The sequence below is a fragment of the Tachypleus tridentatus genome, chromosome 2 (assembly GCF_004210375.1).
Source record: "Tachypleus tridentatus isolate NWPU-2018 chromosome 2, ASM421037v1, whole genome shotgun sequence".
NCBI lineage: Eukaryota > Metazoa > Arthropoda > Merostomata > Xiphosura > Limulidae > Tachypleus > Tachypleus tridentatus.
In genome coordinates this window covers 153,517,758-153,536,122 of record NC_134826.1, presented here as the reverse complement: position 1 = coordinate 153,536,122, position 18,365 = coordinate 153,517,758, and the positions used below count along the sequence as shown (strand labels likewise).

The 18,365-nt window shown below is 34.3% G+C and overlaps 3 protein-coding genes and 1 non-coding gene across 4 annotated transcripts in view; 2 read left to right on the top strand and 2 right to left on the bottom strand.

The window, feature by feature from the left end:
• LOC143245655 (serine/threonine-protein phosphatase with EF-hands 1-like) overlaps positions 1-18,365 on the bottom strand; it is a 56,277-nt gene that overhangs the window by 3,721 nt on the left and 34,191 nt on the right. The window contains exons 8-15 of the mRNA XM_076492003.1: positions 17,731-17,897; positions 9,352-9,388; positions 8,903-9,052; positions 4,574-4,642; positions 3,795-3,980; positions 753-898; positions 414-520; positions 27-163 (exon numbers count right to left, since the gene is read on the bottom strand). Of these exons, the coding sequence (XP_076348118.1) occupies positions 27-163; positions 414-520; positions 753-898; positions 3,795-3,980; positions 4,574-4,642; positions 8,903-9,052; positions 9,352-9,388; positions 17,731-17,897 (999 nt within the window). The remainder of the gene's footprint in view (positions 1-26; positions 164-413; positions 521-752; positions 899-3,794; positions 3,981-4,573; positions 4,643-8,902; positions 9,053-9,351; positions 9,389-17,730; positions 17,898-18,365) is intronic.
• LOC143237010 (protein FAM200B-like) lies at positions 4,638-6,504 on the top strand. Its single transcript, XM_076475804.1, has 2 exons — positions 4,638-5,987; positions 6,150-6,504. Exon 2 carries the CDS (start codon positions 6,163-6,165, stop codon positions 6,502-6,504), a length of 342 nt encoding a protein of 113 aa, XP_076331919.1. The 5' UTR covers positions 4,638-5,987; positions 6,150-6,162.
• Positions 6,549-7,636, top strand: LOC143237000 (zinc finger BED domain-containing protein 5-like). The gene is made up of 2 exons (XM_076475794.1): positions 6,549-6,868; positions 7,139-7,636. Exons 1-2 carry the CDS (start codon positions 6,605-6,607, stop codon positions 7,634-7,636), a joined length of 762 nt encoding a protein of 253 aa, XP_076331909.1. The 5' UTR covers positions 6,549-6,604.
• On the bottom strand, positions 12,382-12,454 carry TRNAK-CUU (transfer RNA lysine (anticodon CUU)). Its single transcript has one exon. It is a non-coding gene; the product is annotated as a tRNA-Lys (tRNA).

Genomic DNA, 18,365 nt, shown 5'->3' with positions numbered 1-18,365 from the left:
AATAAGCTTGTTCTGAAAGAGTATACTAGGAATATTGACTCATAGTAAACTTTGCCAGATAATGGATCCAACTTGGCTATCTTAGGACAGAGCAGTCTCCATGGTAGTTGTAGACCTACCACTTCCTTCATGATATCACACCAACGGCCAACACATATCTTTCCTGTGGAGACAACTACTCTGAGTAATTTTACTGTTAACCAAACCAACCTGTGGCCAAATGGGACATTCTTTGAACCAGAAGTCTCTGTAATGCCATAGTTCCACAGGTTGGAGCTAGAGGGCAGAAAAATTCCAATGTACATCACTAGATATAACTGTAAGATCTAATCACATGACTTATTATTACAGTTGGGTAATTTCAACTTTGAGTCTCCAACCATTTCAGGTTTTACTACAAGATCTATAAATACCTAAGTTTTCAGTGTCTTCCATGTGAAACTTCTCCATCAGTAACAGATGAGATGCACAGATAAGCTGCTTCAGTTCCCTTAGTGCTGACTGTTCAACATATCCTTGCCTGATATGTTTAAAAAAACAACAAATGGAAGTTACTGAGAAGTTTTTCAAATTGTGATTTAAGGTAATTTAATCTAGCTTTTAACCACAGGTACAACAAATATACTATTATTCTTCATGAAGATGCTGTGTGTCATCAGGAATGTGCAATTGTTAATAAACCTTGAAATCATACATTAATATGACTTAGAAAGAAAATTTGTCACTTAATGTACTTCTTTATGTAAACTTGCCTTTGTTGTATTTTGGCATTGCTGGTATGACTTGAGCTGACGACATCACAATCTGTGTTACTAGGTTCCTTCCTACAAGTTTCACGCGACGCTGCCTTATTTGTTCCCATAGCATAATAATTAGAAGCTGAGAAAACTGTAAGAACCTGAAACATGAAGTATTTAGTTAATTAAATTACTCTATTGAGAATTACACACCTAAACTAGAAGAAATGTATCAAAATAAGTCAAGTACCACCATGAATTGAACTCTGGTGTATTATCTTAATCAACAACTTTAAGAGAAATATTGTATAATAAGCACCTATGATATTAAAGTAACACTGTATAATAAACTTATAACATTCAAGTACTAAGACAAATACCATAGGTTAAACTTCTTCAGTATTGAAGCAGTTTTCAGACTTTTATGTACTTTTATTTGTGAGTTAGGTATATCACTAGTTTTGGAATTTCTTTTAAAACTTTAATTAGAAAATTATTACTAAAGTTTTGTAGCTTGTGGAATTTGAATGTTGAAGATGCAACTTACTTTGTTTGTTAAATACTCGAACTGAATCTGCCAATGCCCAAAACTGTTGCAATAAAATAAAACAACCTTATAACCCAACTGCTTTCAAAAGATGGTGTTACCAAATGAGTGATATCATGAAGATACAAAGTGATCTTCCAGAAAGTTATTCTGTATATTTTTTAATGTACTGTTGTGTGTATTATTTCTGGTGCAACACAGCCAGAAATGAGTGTTATGAATGTTTTGATTTAGGTGATTTACTGTTTGGTTATGGCAGACTTTAGAGTTTATTGTTGTTTACTACGTGAAATATTAACATAAAGAGAAGAAACATCCACTGTGCAAAGAAGACTTAGATGGTGTGTTGGTCAACAAAAGTGCATAGCTTTTCATTAGCTACATATATATTGGAAAATATACAAAAACACTTTCTAGAAGCCCTGGTAATCTTTGCGATGTCACTTAACTCCAGCACCATTCCCAATTTTCCCCAGAAGAAGAAAGGTTTGAGTGTTAGGGTTATTATTATTTTATACTGAGACTTTTTGTACGTGTGTGGCTTTCTGATGTAATGAACAATATTAATATGGTACCACCATGGATCTTCTTGAGAGCATTACTTCAGCTTAATAATGAATGTTTCAATTTTATTAGGATATTTGTGTCACATTAAACAGAGGAGTTTGTGTACGATGTAGACTTTAGGAAAATGATTACTGAAGGTTGTACAATAAAGAAAAAACAAGTGTTTAGAATTAACGTGTTGAAGGAAATTAAACAGCAAAGTAAGAATGGCTGAATGTTGACAATGAAACAGAAATTATCCAGCAATTCTAAGAATAATGCTCTCCATATTGATCTGAGGACTTCAAAGAGAATACCTTTTACATGAAAGTAAAAAACAGTTTGCAAGAGTTTTATTCTTTTAGGTAGTTGGTAACCAAAAGGTTACCAGTACCAAGCCAGATTGGCATATACCAGAGAGGTGATACATTGCTTGTTATGTTTGTTAAAGATCAGCAAGGGTTTGTTGATTTCTAGTAGAACAATAGTACAATTTTAAATCCATCTAAATTTATTTTACATTATAGTAAATTATGTCATAGAAACACCAAGAAAGTTGTCTGCAAAATATTTGTATCACATCTTAGTAATAACTGCTTTTGATCTTATCGCTATACTGAAGCAAGGAAAGATTTACAGGTCTAGTTTTAAGGGTAATGGTTTGATGAGATTGGGCAGGCCCAAAGAATGACTGTTGACTTCTGCATGCTTGGTCAGTATGTATAGCAACTCTTGATATTAATTTATACATACTGTTTAAAAAGTATTATCACCAGTAGGATGAAATGTAGCATCATAGGCTGAATTTGAATTCCTATAAAGTCTTTGTAGTGACCAGCTGTTATGTTGTAAGGACTAGACCAGATCTATAACAGATGGAGCTATCCATCTGGGATGTACACTGATTTATCATTCTTAGTCTGGGTGCTTTGTGGTCACTGTAACCAAATTTGGGTTTTACAGAGCCACAGATGAAGCTGTACAGTTTTTGTTGTTGGTGTCAAACTCTGAGTACATTTTGCTACCATTGACCAAATCCATGCTGTATAATGTTCTGTACAGTTTTCTTTCAGCTGTTGGTGTCCAATTCTGAGTACATTTTGCTATCATTAATCAAACCCGTTATATAATTTTCTCCACAAGGTTGTGCAATCAACAGTATGGGGTACTCCCACAAGCTTTTGTTTTTTGGCAGTTAGTTGGCTGTTTGAAAGCTACTCAATAATTACGTGTGACAGACCAGTAGGAAGGTCAACAGCTTGCATGTCTCCAAAGTGTAGCAGTGTGAATCTTTCATGAGATGGGAACAGAGAAGTGGTGACTAGGCCGTGCTCAGACAGACAGGGCACTGAGAAGTATGATACTTGTTATTGAAGGTAACAAACCAACATGAAGAAACCATGGTGAATACAGTTACCATAGGTACAGCCTTCTATAATAGACTTGGTGAATTTAACTTAAAGGTCACATGGTTTATGTTTAAGCAAAGATTTTAAACATGACTGGTTTTCCAAATAAACATACACTGTGACTCCTTGTGACAAACTTCTTTATTTTTAGGAAGGAGTCTCTGTATTTTTGAATATTTGTATATTGTAGAATAAATATTAATAATGCATCTAAACAGCTTTGTCTATTAAAGATACAGAGTAGAATAAATATTAAATGTGTTTACGTATTACATCATATATATTCATAATTGTATTGGCTAACAGTAGCATGTATATGTTACTTTGACAAGAAAGAGAAACCATATTTAAATTATATATGTTAGAGATTTGAAAAAATAATGCAGAAGTGGGAGAATACTTGGAAAATAGTGGTTATTATGGGATAGACATCATATGCTCTTGCTATAATAAAGTAGAACATATTTTCATACAGGTGGTTGGATGTGCACCATCTCCATACAGGTTTTTCAGAGCTGTAGTGTAGATAGTGTCACATATATCTGACTGACCTACCCTGTCACCATGAGTAAATTCAAAACCATCTGGTTTGCATTCATGTGAGCGTATAATTCTCTCTAACTGATGGCGCTGCAGGAATGACTCCGTCACATCTGGTCCAAAAAAACTCCCACCTCCCCTGACTGAATTTGTGTGGCATCCTGGCTGAGGTCTCGGATCACTCCATAAAATTCCAACAACCTTTCCAGAAGAAAAATATAATAATAGTGAGGTAAAATAAAACTGACCACAAATCTTAAATTTCTCAAAACACTTTTCATTAAAAACTTCAGTAAAGTTTCATAACAAATATTTATCTTCCTTAAACACTGGTAAGCTTTTGTAACATGTATTCACACCAATACTCCTCAGAATTCAGCAGTACGAGCATTGTCTTTAATCTTGTCTAACAAGATGACAGCAGCAATTTATATAATTCAGTTTTGTGACCTCCAGAACTGTCAATGGTAGGTGTTTGTATCTAATAGTAGGAATACGTTTCCTTCTCTGGCCACTTGATAGTTTAAGAGTAAACCTTATCTGTGGTGTCAGAAATGTTTTAAATGTTTTTACTTGAACACAATGAGATGTTTTGTAGCTTCAAACAAAATTCCAGAGGTGAAAACACAAGTGGACTTGTAGTTTTTCAGTCATATATTTGAAAGTTACAATTCCAAATATTGAAGGGAACCTGTTACAGTAATATGGATAAATTCAAATACTTTAATACCATAGAAACCACTAGAGTATTGCATGATTCAACATTACATTGATTCACAAATCTGTAAGCATACCTGGTCCCACTCCTCTTGGTCACAGGTCATCTTCCCATCGATCACTGGAGGTTGAAGGATAGTAATAAGCTGAAGAATAAACTGACATTGATTAGTTTCTTTTATCTAATCGTTTACAGTTACATCTTTTTTCTATAGAACAAATTAAAAGCTCCCTTGTTACTTTTTAAGAGAAACGGACACTATCTCGAATCTCTTAACTTAAAATTATGGCCTTGGGGGATGCATATTTATAATAATCGTACGTTGCTTAAAACATAAAACGTGATTACAGTAGTTCACTTTTTATATGGACTTTAACATTTAAAATAAAGTGACATGTTTTTTCAAATATATCAGAAATTCCATGATTCAAGCATAGCTACGGACCAAAGGCGACAGCAACCTGTAGCTACTCTTAACTAAATATAATTAGGAGTACAGAACTTAACCACTAGCGTATCTCGGGCCTTCTAACCAGTAGAGATAAGACTTGGGCTACTTATTTTGTTCCAAGTAACCTTATTTCTCTTCTGTTTGCACTTACAAGATATTTGTTCAAATAATTTAGTTTTCAATGGATTTCTTCTATTTAAAATACTGTACTTCACTGTTAAACACTATTTCTTTCAATGCTCTGTTTTTCTATCTAAACTAATATTTCTTATCCGAATGTGTAACAAGAAGTACTATTACGACAAACGTAAAGGAGAATGTAGGTAATGTTCCCCTTCTTTTGTCATTAAATACGTAATGATTTCGTTACGTGCACTGTGAAAGGTAATGACTGACTCCATTAATTAGTTATATATTTAAACTCAAAGTACCTAATGACCTCGTTACGTGCACTGTGAAAGGTAATAACTGAATCTATTAACTAGTTATATATTTAAACTCAAACTATATGAAAAAGATGCAAATTTCCCGCATTTCATATTGTTTATTCCCATTCTCAATACTAAAATAAAAGTACGCTGTTGTACAGTCAGCGCACAAAATATTACGGTAACAGATAATGCAGTGGTTCCCAAACTGGGGGTAATTTAACAATTTATCGGGAGTAATGGAGGGGTGACAGAAAAAAAGTTAAAATTCTGAAAATCAATAAAACATTGAGGTAGCTGGTATTAGGATTAATGTTAACTTAGTCTTAGTATGTAAAGTTGTAAATTAAACCTATTTTAAGTATGTAATAAAGTTAAACCAAATAACAATAAACATCAAAAACTAATATACAGTAGTAGAAAAGAAAAAATATGTATCTAAGTGTGTGGTAACCTAAAAGAATTTTGACAAGTATGTTTCAGAACACAAGTCACTCAGTAACCCTGATGACTCATCGACGTGTCCAGTACGCGTCACTCACTGCCTGAGGTTGCCTCTATTTCACACTGTCAGCTTCTATGTGAGCATCAGCCGAGGTAGACAAAACCTGGTATGTATGTGTACTGCCCTGTGCAGTACAGTTAGTATTTACCTACTATTACATCATTCCTATGCTGAATAAGCTCTTTTAATGCTATCTAGAATGTCATGAAAAATAAATAATAAGTTCACATTGTTCACACTTTTTTATGCAGTTTATCTTTTTCTGCAGATTAAACAATAAAATGTCTAAAAAGCTCACCTACTCTGACGCCTTTCTTCGCTATGGCTTTGTGAATTTACCTTCTGATGGAGAGGATCGGCCACAATGTATAGTATGTCACAAAGTGTTGACAAATGAAAGCGTCAAGCCATCAAAACTCTCAGCTCACCTCCAGAAGTGCCATCCAAATCTTCAAAATGAGGATCAGGCTTATTTTCAGCGCCGGGCTGTAACACTGAAGAATATCCAGTTCGGTTCATCTGGAATTCAAGCCCAAAAGCTTCAAGCTGCGGTCGAAGCATCTTACTTTGTTGCATATAAAGTTGCCGAACAACAAAATGCCACACCATTGCAGAGAATCTGATTATGCCTTGTGCATACGAGATGGTAAGCAAGGTATGTGGGAGGATCAAGCGAGTGTCATATCTCTATCAAACAACACAATCCGCCGACTAGTCGATGACATGGCATCAGATATTCTGTCCCAAGTTACAACAGAGATCAAGGAAAGCTCATATAGCAAATTCTCCTTGCAATTTGATGAATCATGTGACGTAGCCAGTTGTGCTGTTCTCCTTGGGTTCGTTCGTTACGTCCACCAGGACAAGATCAAAGAAGAGTTCCTATTATGCGAAGATCTGCTGACAACCACGAAGGGAGAAGATATCTTCAATATCATCAACAGTTTCTTTACCACGAATGGATTGGATTGGAACAGCGTTCAACAGGTAGGGAGAGATGTTTATATAAAGTCTAGATTAGTATAAATACAATGAATTACATGGCATATAGTCATATAGTTTTATTTATTGTACAAGTAGCTGTAGTGTAGCTAATATTTTATACATAATTCACAAAAAAGTATCGTGCCTGTCGTGCTGAAATACTTAAGTACCAAAATAAATTAAATTAAATTAAAACCATATAATTATCACGCAAAAGATAAGTAAGAATGACTAACTGACGCAATCTATAATAGTTTTTCTTTTTTAATCTAGGTCTCCGTCGATGGAGCACCGTCGATGATGGGTCGTAATCGTGGATTACGGGGCCTCATACAAGCTGTGAATCCAGAAATTTCTGTAGATCATTGCATCATTCATCGGTACTCTCTTGGATCAAAAAGCCTGCCTGGTAATCTGAAATTAGTGTTTGAAGATGTGTTGAAAATCGTCAATTTCATCAAGTCCAGGGATGTGAATTCGCGCATATTCAGGGAGCTGTGCAAGGAAATGAGAGAGCAGTATCAAGTTCTGCTCTACCACACCGATGTTCGCTGGTTGTCACGAGGCAAGGTTGTACGTCGAGTCATTGAGCTCCGAACGGCTCTTCAGGAATTTCTAAAACAAGAAGAATCTCCTTTTGCTACCAAGTTCACTGATAAGGAGTGGCTTGCTCGACTTTGTTACTTGGCTGACATACTTGCGGAGCTGAACAGTGATAATCTGCAACTCAGGGCCAAAACACGACTGTCATTGATGCCCATCACACTGTGACTGCATTTCTGGGAAAACTGAGACTCTGGATTCGACGCTTGGAGAAAGGAGTGATCGCTCAGTTTCCCACCCTAGACCAGTTTGTTGAGAAGAATAGTTATGATACTGGATCACTTTTACAGACCATCAACAAAGAGATGAGCGACCATTTGAAGGGGCTTGAAACAAGCATGCAGCACTACTTTCCAGATAGTGACCTAAAAACAGCCAGTCTTCAGTGGATCATTCATCCCTTTTCTGTACCTGATGAGGCCATTCATGATGATGATTTCGCTGCAAAGGAGGAGTGGATCACAATGCGAGCAAATGAAGCCTTGAATGTCAAATTCCAAAACCAAAATGCAGATTCCTTTTGGATTTCACAACTAGCTGACTCGCCAACTCTGTCCAAGAGAGCCTTGAAGTTGTTGGTATCATTCTCAACAACGTATCTGTGCGGGAAGGGGTTCTCAACCGTGCTGGGGATGAAAACAAAAAAGAGGACTCGCTTGAATGTTGCAAACGATGCCAGGCTGGCACTTTCAACCACAAAGCCAAGAATTCCTAAACTAGCTTCAAGTATGCAACTCCATCCATCCCACTGATGTTCTTGACATCTTAGGCAATATTCATTAGAAATGCACAGTGATCAAATACAATAATTAAAAGTGTAATTCAGTGTAAATAAATTATATAAATAAATTGTAAATAAATAAAGTGCAATATATCTCTAGTTTAATTTAGCCATATATATCAATGTTGAAAACATTTTGTGAAAGGGGTAACATGCTTAATGTGGCATGTTAAATTGGGTAACAAGCTGAAAAAGTTTGGGAACCACTGTGATAATGGATCATCTTTATAAGTACGCTGTTGTACAGTCAGCGCACGAAAGATTACGGTAACTGATAATGGATCATCTTTATAAGTACGCTGTTGTACAGTCAGCGCACGAAAGATTACGGTAACTGATAATGGATCATCTCTATAAGTACGCTGTTGTACAGTCAGCGCACAAAAGATTACGGTAACTGATAATGGATCATCTTTATAAGTACGCTGTTGTACAGTCAGCGCACAAAAGATTACGGTAACTGATAATGGATCATCTTTATAAGTACGCTGTTGTACAGTTAGCGCACAAAAGATTACGGTAACTGATAATGGATCATCTTTATAAGTACGCTGTTGTACAGTTAGCGCACAAAAGATTACGGTAACTGATAATGGATCATCTTTATAGAATATGTTAAATCATTCCGAACTGTAAACAGAAAAAGAGTTCACCTGATGCCTGTCCATCCTAGATATCTTCTTCAGATCAGTTCGTTCTGTAACCCCACCGTGGACTACAAACACTTTATTGTCAATTATCGTGGCTAGAGGAAGCCAGCTGTACACATCTTCTATAACTTGAATGATCCGAGTCGCGTGACGCTGCAAAGTGTACGATAAGGAAGTCGTCGTATTGGAAATAAACACATTGTGTATACAGTAGAATTATATTTACTGTTTAGAAATACAACGTTGAAAATGTCAATTCATAAAGTATTGTGGGTGATATATATAAGGAGCCATGACACACCACATGAATATGCAATATTTAGTGTTTGGTATTAATGCTTGTGTGTTCATACTCCAGATTCTCACATGTTAATCAGTTCTAAACAACAGAAATGTAACGTGTAAACTTACATTAAACTGAGGTTTAAACACCAATATTGTACTGTACCTACCGTGTATTTAAACATGATCTCCTTGATAAACCCATACCTGTATTAGAAAAAAAGACATTTATATTCAATCTGTAAACATGACTTCATTGATAAACCTATATTTAGATTATAAAAAAACACAGTTACATACAGTCTTCACACATAATCCCATTGGTAAAACCATATCTATATTAGAAAAAAAAATCAAAATAAGTATTTATACACAACTTGTAAGCATGACCTTACTGATATCCATGTTTACTTAAGATATTCACATAATTATGACGCTGCTTTTAAGCATGACCTTACTGATATCCATGTTTACTTAAGATATTCACATAATTATGACGCTGCTTTCACAACGATATTAAAAGAAATGTGAAAATCAGCATGATTTTTATTACAATTTTAATTAAAAACTCATACCACGAAAAATTGTATTAGCCGTTTTTTGTGGTGTAAGATATTTTCCTCATTTTTGTTTTCAATAGTAAATTTTAAACCTAATAATTTTTACATTAAAGCATTGTTACGCTACAGTTTCTGTTTCTTAATTGTTGCTATGGTACTGGTGTAACGTGCATTGTTACACTACAGTATCAGTTTCTTAACTGTTTCCATGTTACTCTTGTATCGCTTGTATTGTTACACTACAGTATCCATTTGTTAATTGTTTCTATGGTACTGATGTAACGTTTGCTGTTTTTGGTTGGGTTGTTTTGCATTATTCAGTAATTTATTAAAGAAAATACTACAAAATCCAATGCATATAATGATAATAAAAATGTTTTGTTTCTTCAACTGAAACTTAGTTTAATTAATATTCACTGACAGGCTTAGGCTGAGACTAACAAAACTTAGATATGCCATTATGTAACATTTGGATAGATGTTGTAATGCCATAAATTCACTGCTGACCCACCAAGGGACTCTAAACAGCATAAGGATTGTTTCTTTGTGTCTGTAACGGATTTACTATTATATATTTATTTTAATATCTATGTTTCTTTACGTAAGTTAAATGTATGTTTAGAAATACATTTAACTTATATTATTAAATATGTATTGCAAAATTTTCGTCTATTCCATAAATTTGTAGAAGATTCTCGAGTGTAAGAATCAACAATATATGTTTTATGAAAGCACTAGTTGGGCCAATTGAAATGTTTTGCTTCTCCTTGTCGGGATTTTGTCGGATAAGTTTCACTTGAACCTATTTCTCCTGTCTGTGCTATTAATTTGTTTATTGTTGTATGTTGATGGTAAGGCTGCATACGAAACAGAGTGGTACAGTGGAAGCGTGCTAGACCCATAATTCTGAAATATCTAGAACCTTGCCTTAACGTTTATAAACGGACGCGTCCAGAGACAGTGTACAATATTGTTTTATTACAGCTGATATACTATGAACCTCGGAAGCTATAACTGTGATTAACGCTTATTAATCGGGAACTTCAGATATTGACCAGGAATGTTTATAGATTTTGAACATTACAAATCGCTTAACTCCAGACGTTAGTATTTTTTTTATATGAAATTCATGTAATTTTAGCGGTGAAAAACTCGCGTGATCAGCGAAGATAACAGAATTGTACCTGTGTCAATACAGAATTAATTCGTACGTCGTGAACCCTCGATACGACATCAAGGAAGTTAGAAGACTCAATATTGTTTGTAAATCATTATTTGTAGTAACCGTTATTATAAGTTGTATTAAGAAAGAAAATTTTGTGTATCAATCTTGCTGGAAAATATCATAACTCTGATACATCTCTACATTTAATCAACTTCTAAATTTATATTACACTTTGTTTCAGGCTATTAGATGTCATAGTACATAATAAACTGGAGGCTCGTCCGAGACAAATTATAATACATAGCATATCGAAAATAATATTCAATATATACAAACTAAACTAACCCACTGAACAATAAAATTGTTAATACCAGATTTTATAGCAGGTTCAATATAATTTACTAATATACTGAACTCTTACACTGACAAATTAGTCATCACCGTCTCTACTCGCGTTTTATGTTGCTCATAATATCTAAGAATTGAACATAATGTTACATACAAATCACAGATATGAGAGACCTAACAGTATTTCTTTGGCCTGCCAGCCCAGCTGTGCTGATGAGACACAATTAGGCGAAACGTTAATTCACAGCTCACGAAAGAAAGCATCAGGTTTGTACCGTCACAGATTTTTTATTCGATTTTACATTTGTTGATTATGAAATGAAATATGTAACATACATATGCAATAATTATCTAATACTTTATCGAAACTTTCGTACATCAAGTGACGTCCAATATACCTATGACTAAACAAAAATAGTACCAAACCTATTGTAACTAGAAAAATTAAACAGATATCCGGATAAAAATACCAAAACATTTAGTCGTTTTACCACAACGAAACACCATTTTATTAATTTTTTATAATTATTTTTTAAGTGTTGTTTTGGGAATATTTTCGATTGAGTATTATACGAGAAAAACAGTGTAACTTTACTTACAACAAAAGGAAATAAAGAGAAAAGAAATGGGATCTTAAAAGTTACTAAAACTAAGAGAGAGAGATAATGTTTGTTTGTTTTTTGAATTTCGCACAAAGCTACTCGAGGGCTATTTGTGCTAGCCATCCCTAATTTAGAAGTGTAAGACTAGAGGGAAGGCAGCTAGTCATCACCACCCACCCCAACTCTTGGGCTTCTCTTTTACTAACGAATAGTGGGATTGACCGTGAAATTATAACGCTCCCACGGCTGAAAGGGCAAACATGTTCGGCGCGACTGAGATGCGAACCCGCGACTCTCGGATTACGAATCGCACGCCTTAACACGCTTGGCCATGCCACGCCAAAAGCTTCGAATATCTATGTGTATTTTCTTACAGAAAGCCATATCGGGCTATCTGCTGAGCCACTGTTGATCGAACCGTTGATTTTAGCCATGTAAATCCGTATACTTACTGCTGTACTAGCGGGGGGTTCAAGAAAAATTATTTTGTTTGACAAAGCACTCAGAAACTAAACTAAACTACGCCGCCCGACGTGGGGCTCGAACCCACGACCCTGAGATTAAGAGTCTCATACTCTACCGACTGAGCTAGTCGGGCTGAGACAAACACCTTTACACTGATATTAAGACAGAAAATAACAAGTTCTAAAAATGCATCATACGTTTGAAATGATTTTACAAGGAAAAATGTTTGTATGCTATAATGGTTAGAATAAAGTTACATGTGACGTTTACTCTCAATAAGGAAACTCCAGTTGTCTTTTGTTGTAATCATACAATAACGAATCTATTGCTTATATGACACTGGAAAACCTTTTTATTATGCAATGTGCAACCCCCAACTTCGCAAAATTTGTATCCTCTGTGTACGTAGATTTGCAATAGGTGTCACGATTTTCCTGTCACGGAGGACTATTTTTCTCCATTCGAATGTAGAGAAAAAGATTGGGGAGCTGAATTTGCTATGCGTACTGGTGTAAAACAAAAGTGAGTAGGTCATACGCAGATTCGATGTTTACGGAGTTATAAAGCTATAAACAGCATCAGAAAAAATCCTGTATTATCAGTTTTTCAAGTATCTACTCATTTTTCAAGCGAAAAGCTGTCATTTGTGAACAAAAATTGAGATTTGACAAAACGGTTGAATATTACATTCTACTGAATACGGTTTTTCTCAAAACACTCAACCCGACCTATTTATTCACATTTATTTAGTTTGGAGTTTCATCTTATATTGTGTGGTTATAAATAAAACAGTTTCCAATATGTCTGTGTTGCAATGATTGCGATTAAAGCACAAGGTCAAACAACTTGATGCATATTTAGACAAGCCATGTGGTCAGCGTCATTGTTGGTAGAACATTACAGTTGGTGTTTACAAAATACGTGATCAGCGTCATTGTTGGTAGAACTTTATAGTTGGTGATTACAAAATACGTGATCAGCGTCATTGTTGGTGAAACATAAATATTAATTTACCTACATGTGCGGCAGGGTGGGACGGATATTCGCAATAGCCAGCTGTAAGCCCAGATAATGTCATCAATATATTGATATGAGGGATGAGCAACTCACTGCTTACTACTCTAAACGTTTGGGGGCTACACACTAAATGTTCATGCTTAGAGAAGAGGTAGAAAGAAGTTGATTGTTTTATAACTGTGGGTTTAAACTGGTAGGGAAGTATAAAGATGCAGTGCACAATTATGGATCTTAGGAAGACTATACTTTAATTATGGATCTTAGGAAGACTATACGTTAGATGGTAGAGCTAGGAGAAAATAGAAGATATTACAAGAAAGAGTCTGAAAGTTACATGGATGAGACATAATGAAAGAATTATGAAGATGGATTTCATAGAAATAAGACTGAAAAGGCCATAGAAGAATGACAGTAATAAGAGTATAGAGAGACATGAATAAAGTTCACAACACCATCAATGAAGTACAAACAATTAAAAATTCCAAGATAAAACAACTGGGAACTGAGTTGGAAAATCTGAACAAACAATTACAAATTTCAAGATAAAACAACTGGGAACTGAGTTGGAAAATCTGAACAAACAATTACAAATTTCAAGATAAAACAACTGGGAACTGAGTTGGAAAATCTGAACAAAGAATTACAAATTCCAAAATAAAACAACTGGGAAATGAGTTTGAAAATCTGAGGATCAAACTAGTCACATCCCCTTTTCTCTCTCTCTCTGCCTATCCTCCACTCGAGAAGCTAAACACAAGTATAAGTAACCTACCATATGGAATATTGTTTTGTTTGTTTTTTGAATTTCATGCAAAGCTATACCAGAGAAATCCACACTAGTTGTCTCTAATTTAGCAGTGTGAGACTAGAGGGAAGTCAGCTAGTCATCATCACTCACTGTCAACTCTTGGGCTACTCTTTTACCAATGAATAGTGGGATTAACTGTTACATTATAATGCCCACACAGCTGAAAGGACAATTTGAACCCATGACTTTCAGATTACAAGTTGAGTACCCTAGCTACCTGACCATGACAACATAGAATAGAACCCAGCTGGTAACATGTAACTATCCATGTTTGGGCTATTTGAGGATTTTTACTACATAATTTGACATACCAGTTGAATAAAATCCTCTAGTCAATGCAACAACTACAATTAAAAGGTACAAAGAAAAACATATCAGGCACAGTTTGAAATAATGAACACAGTAGGTAGACGGAGTAGTGGATAACAATGTATTTATATTACTGAACATCCTTTTACATAAATCAGTGTTCCAACAAACAGCTGTAACAATTACTAGGAATTAACAATATATATATATATTCAAAACATTCTGTCAACAGAGACTTGTAAAATTTCCAAGAATTAACAATATATATATATACAAAACATTCTGTCAACAGAGAGTTGTAAAAATTACCAAGAATTAACAATATATATATATACACAAAACATTCTGTCAACAGAGAGTTGTAAACATTACCAAGAATTAACAATATATATGTACAAAACATTCTGTCAACAAAGAGCTGTAACAATTACTAGGAATTAACAATATATATATATATATATACAAGACATTCTGTCAACAGAAAGTTGTAAAAATTACCAGGAATTAACAGTATATATATACAAAACATTCTGTCAACAGAGAGTTGTAAAAATTACCAAGAATTAATAATATATATATACAAAACATTCTGTCAACAAAGAGCTGTAACAATTACTAGGAATTAACAATATATATATATATACAAAACATTCTGTCAACAGAAAGTTGTAAAAATTACCAGGAATTAACAGTGTATATATACAAAACATTCTGTCAACAGAGAGTTGTAAAAATTACCAGGAATTAACAGTATATATATTCAAACCATTCTGTCAACAAAGAGCTGTAAAAATTACCAGGAATTAACAGTGTATATATACAAAACATTCTGTCAACAGACAGCTGTAACAAATAGCAGACATCATCAACAAAGTATCCTTTCAACAGACAGCTGTAGTAATATTAAACAATCTCCCTTATCAAAGAGAATTGGTACATCAGAAGGAATTTTCTTAAGTAAAACATGGGAGGTGTCAGATGAGACTTTAACAAAATTTATGGAAGATATGGAAAGACATGTCCAATTATATCATCCAGACACTTTACATGAAATGATAGGTTCTTTCAAATGTGACCAATTCATAGGTGTCTTAACGAATGACAACATATGAATTAGAATAAATAAAATAGGTACATACAGTACTGTGGAAAAGTGTTAGGACAAAATAAAAAAATATAGTTCAGGTCATTTTGAAAGAACACTAGAAGGTAAATCACAGATGAAACATCACAATTGTATTAATCTTCATATTTAGTACAACAGAAACTCAGTGGAAGTGCCTGAGTCCAGCAAACATTATACATTGTGTGTCCACCTTTTGCTTTAATAACTGCAGAAAGTCTTTTAGACATTGTTGAAACATATTTAATTAAAGTGTCCAAGTGTATCTACTACACTCCTTTAAAGTTTGTTTGAAAGTAACCTTTGATTTGTTAAGTTTTGGTCTATCAAATTCCAGATCTGTTCAATTGAGTTGAGATCTGGCTCTATGGGAGTCATTGCATCACTCGAATGACTACAGCAGCTTCTTTCTTAGCTAAGTAATTTCTGCATAGATTGGGTGAGTGTTTTGGGTCCAATAATACTCAAACAATGGGGTATACCATGACTGATCAGTATCTGATGGTACTTGCACTGGTCCATTATTCAATTTACTTTACAAATATCTTCTTTTATCTCATCTCAGCAGAAAAACACCCTCAAACCATAACACCACTTCCTCATTGCTTCATGGTAGGTGCTATGCATTGAGGTAAGTATCTTTCATTTTTCTTCCACTGGACACACAACATATGCTTTGAACCAGATATTTCAAACTTGGACTCATCCATCCATAATATGCTTTTCCAATCACCAACATTCCAGTTGTACGTTTTAGCACATTTCAGTCTCTTGACAACATTTGGAAACAGAACTTCAGATTTTTTAACTGCTTCACAATCACATATCCATTATCAGTGACTATTCTTGATACTGTAGATGTGGTCACTTTTCTGTCATCTGGTGCATGGTTATTTATCAGTGACAGTCTTTCTTCTGTCCTGTGAACTACATAAACAAAGATACTTAACATCAGTATCATTGAGTTTAGGTGTTCTACCTCTTCCTTTCTTATTTTCAAATTTATCTGTCTTGGTTTCACGATCTAAAGTGTACTTGAGTTTAAGGAACATTTCAAGTCTGCAGGAATTTGTTGGAGAGTCCATCCATCATTACATAAAAAGTTTATACGAAATCTGTGCTCTACTGAGAATTCTCTATGCTTTTTATGAGCTGTGACATGAGAACAAAACTCAATATATAGTGTTAAATATTATTTTTATCAAAGTATATTTGTGAAGTGCTATTAAATTGATTTAATATAGTGTATGCTAACTCCTTTCTTTATAATTAAGACACAGCATGGGGTATCTTGACAGTTATTTCATACCCTAAATTTGATCAGTATGTTCATTCAAAATAATAAGTATTCTCATCCTAGCTCATTCAACTGACTGATGTCAAGCATCACTGTGTTGTTGAAATTTACATTCTACACTGCCATAGACGAATTAGTCCCATAATGTGGAAAGAATATATTCTCTTGTCCTAATAAAACTTACAAGACTATTATTTACAGGATATCTTTAATTGGCAATGAAACTGGGATCAAGAAAGACAGACAAATAACCAAAGTTCCCATCAATAAACAGTTAAAAAACCAAAGTTTCCACACAGATATTATCCAGTTAAACTGCTTCTTCTATACACACACAGACACATAAGACTGAGAAGTATTGTCCTTACATTTGTGGAACAGTTTATATTATGGTCCAATATTGGTACTTTAGAGAATTAGAATTAGATAGGTGAAACCAGTAAACAAGGAATGAGGTATAAAAAAACAAAACTTAAAAACTATAAACAATGTAGGATATAAAAATATAAAAACTACACATCATAAGAAAACTGTTAAAACAGGACACAGAAGAGGAAGTACGGCATATGGTGCAACTTAAGAAAAGGTAGATTTGATACATAAAGAAGATCCACGACAGAAATCACAAAACAAACATTAAAAACTTCAAATCATAAGGAAAAGCTCAAGGAGGTAGGTTTGGGAAATACTGAGTGATATAAAAACATTAAAAAAGAATCTATAAATCATAAGGAAGAGCTGAAGAAGTTAGGTAGGTAGATCCAAGAAAGAGTGGCATAAACGGTTTATCCATCACAACTAAAGGATTAGAAGATATTCAAATAGCAGAGAATATTACAGTTGACATAAACTGACCTTATGTTGACACTAAAGTCCTCGTGGTTACCCCGGTTAAGGAACACTGTATCAGGCCATACCAGTAGACAGGCAATCAAGAGCAAAAACACCTCTACAGACTGAACCCCTCGGTCCACAAAATCCCCATTGAATATGTATGGGTTGTCAGAAGCTGGAAGACTGTTCTGAAAATACCAATACCCTAAATTTTAAATTGTGACCAAAAGTACCTGAAACATTGTAATTTAAATCACTTTGTACACAGAGATAATGTCTGTGCTATTGTTTTATTGTACAATGTGAAATATATAAGCCAATTTCAGTGGTGTTATATTAACACTGGTTTTACGAAGAGAAACAGTCACTATCCAGTGAAAATTCTTTAATTTTTTTTTAACATTTTACCCTACAGCTCCAACAACAAGTAAATATGCTACATAATACAAGCCTAGAGTTAACAGAACAAAACAATCATTTCTCGTGTATCATCTGGCATGTTACAACTATGAAAAACTAACAGTAATAAATCTAAACATGTAAACATAAATATTTTCAGAAAAGGAATTAAATGTGGTATTGAAACTTTTCGGTTTAGTTATTTTTTCAAGGCTGAGTTTTAATAGACATACGTTTTATTTATAGCCAAATACTAA

Bases quoted from the DNA above. Each gene is read 5' to 3' on its own strand.
- LOC143237010 (XM_076475804.1), top strand. From the start codon at position 6,163: ATGTCTAAAAAGCTCACCTACTCTGACGCCTTTCTTCGCTATGGCTTT.
- LOC143237000 (XM_076475794.1), top strand. From the start codon at position 6,605: ATGGCATCAGATATTCTGTCCCAAGTTACAACAGAGATCAAGGAAAGC. The intron at 6,869-7,138 runs GTAGGGAGAGAT...TTTTTAATCTAG, and splicing joins ATTGGAACAGCGTTCAACAG to GTCTCCGTCGATGGAGCACC.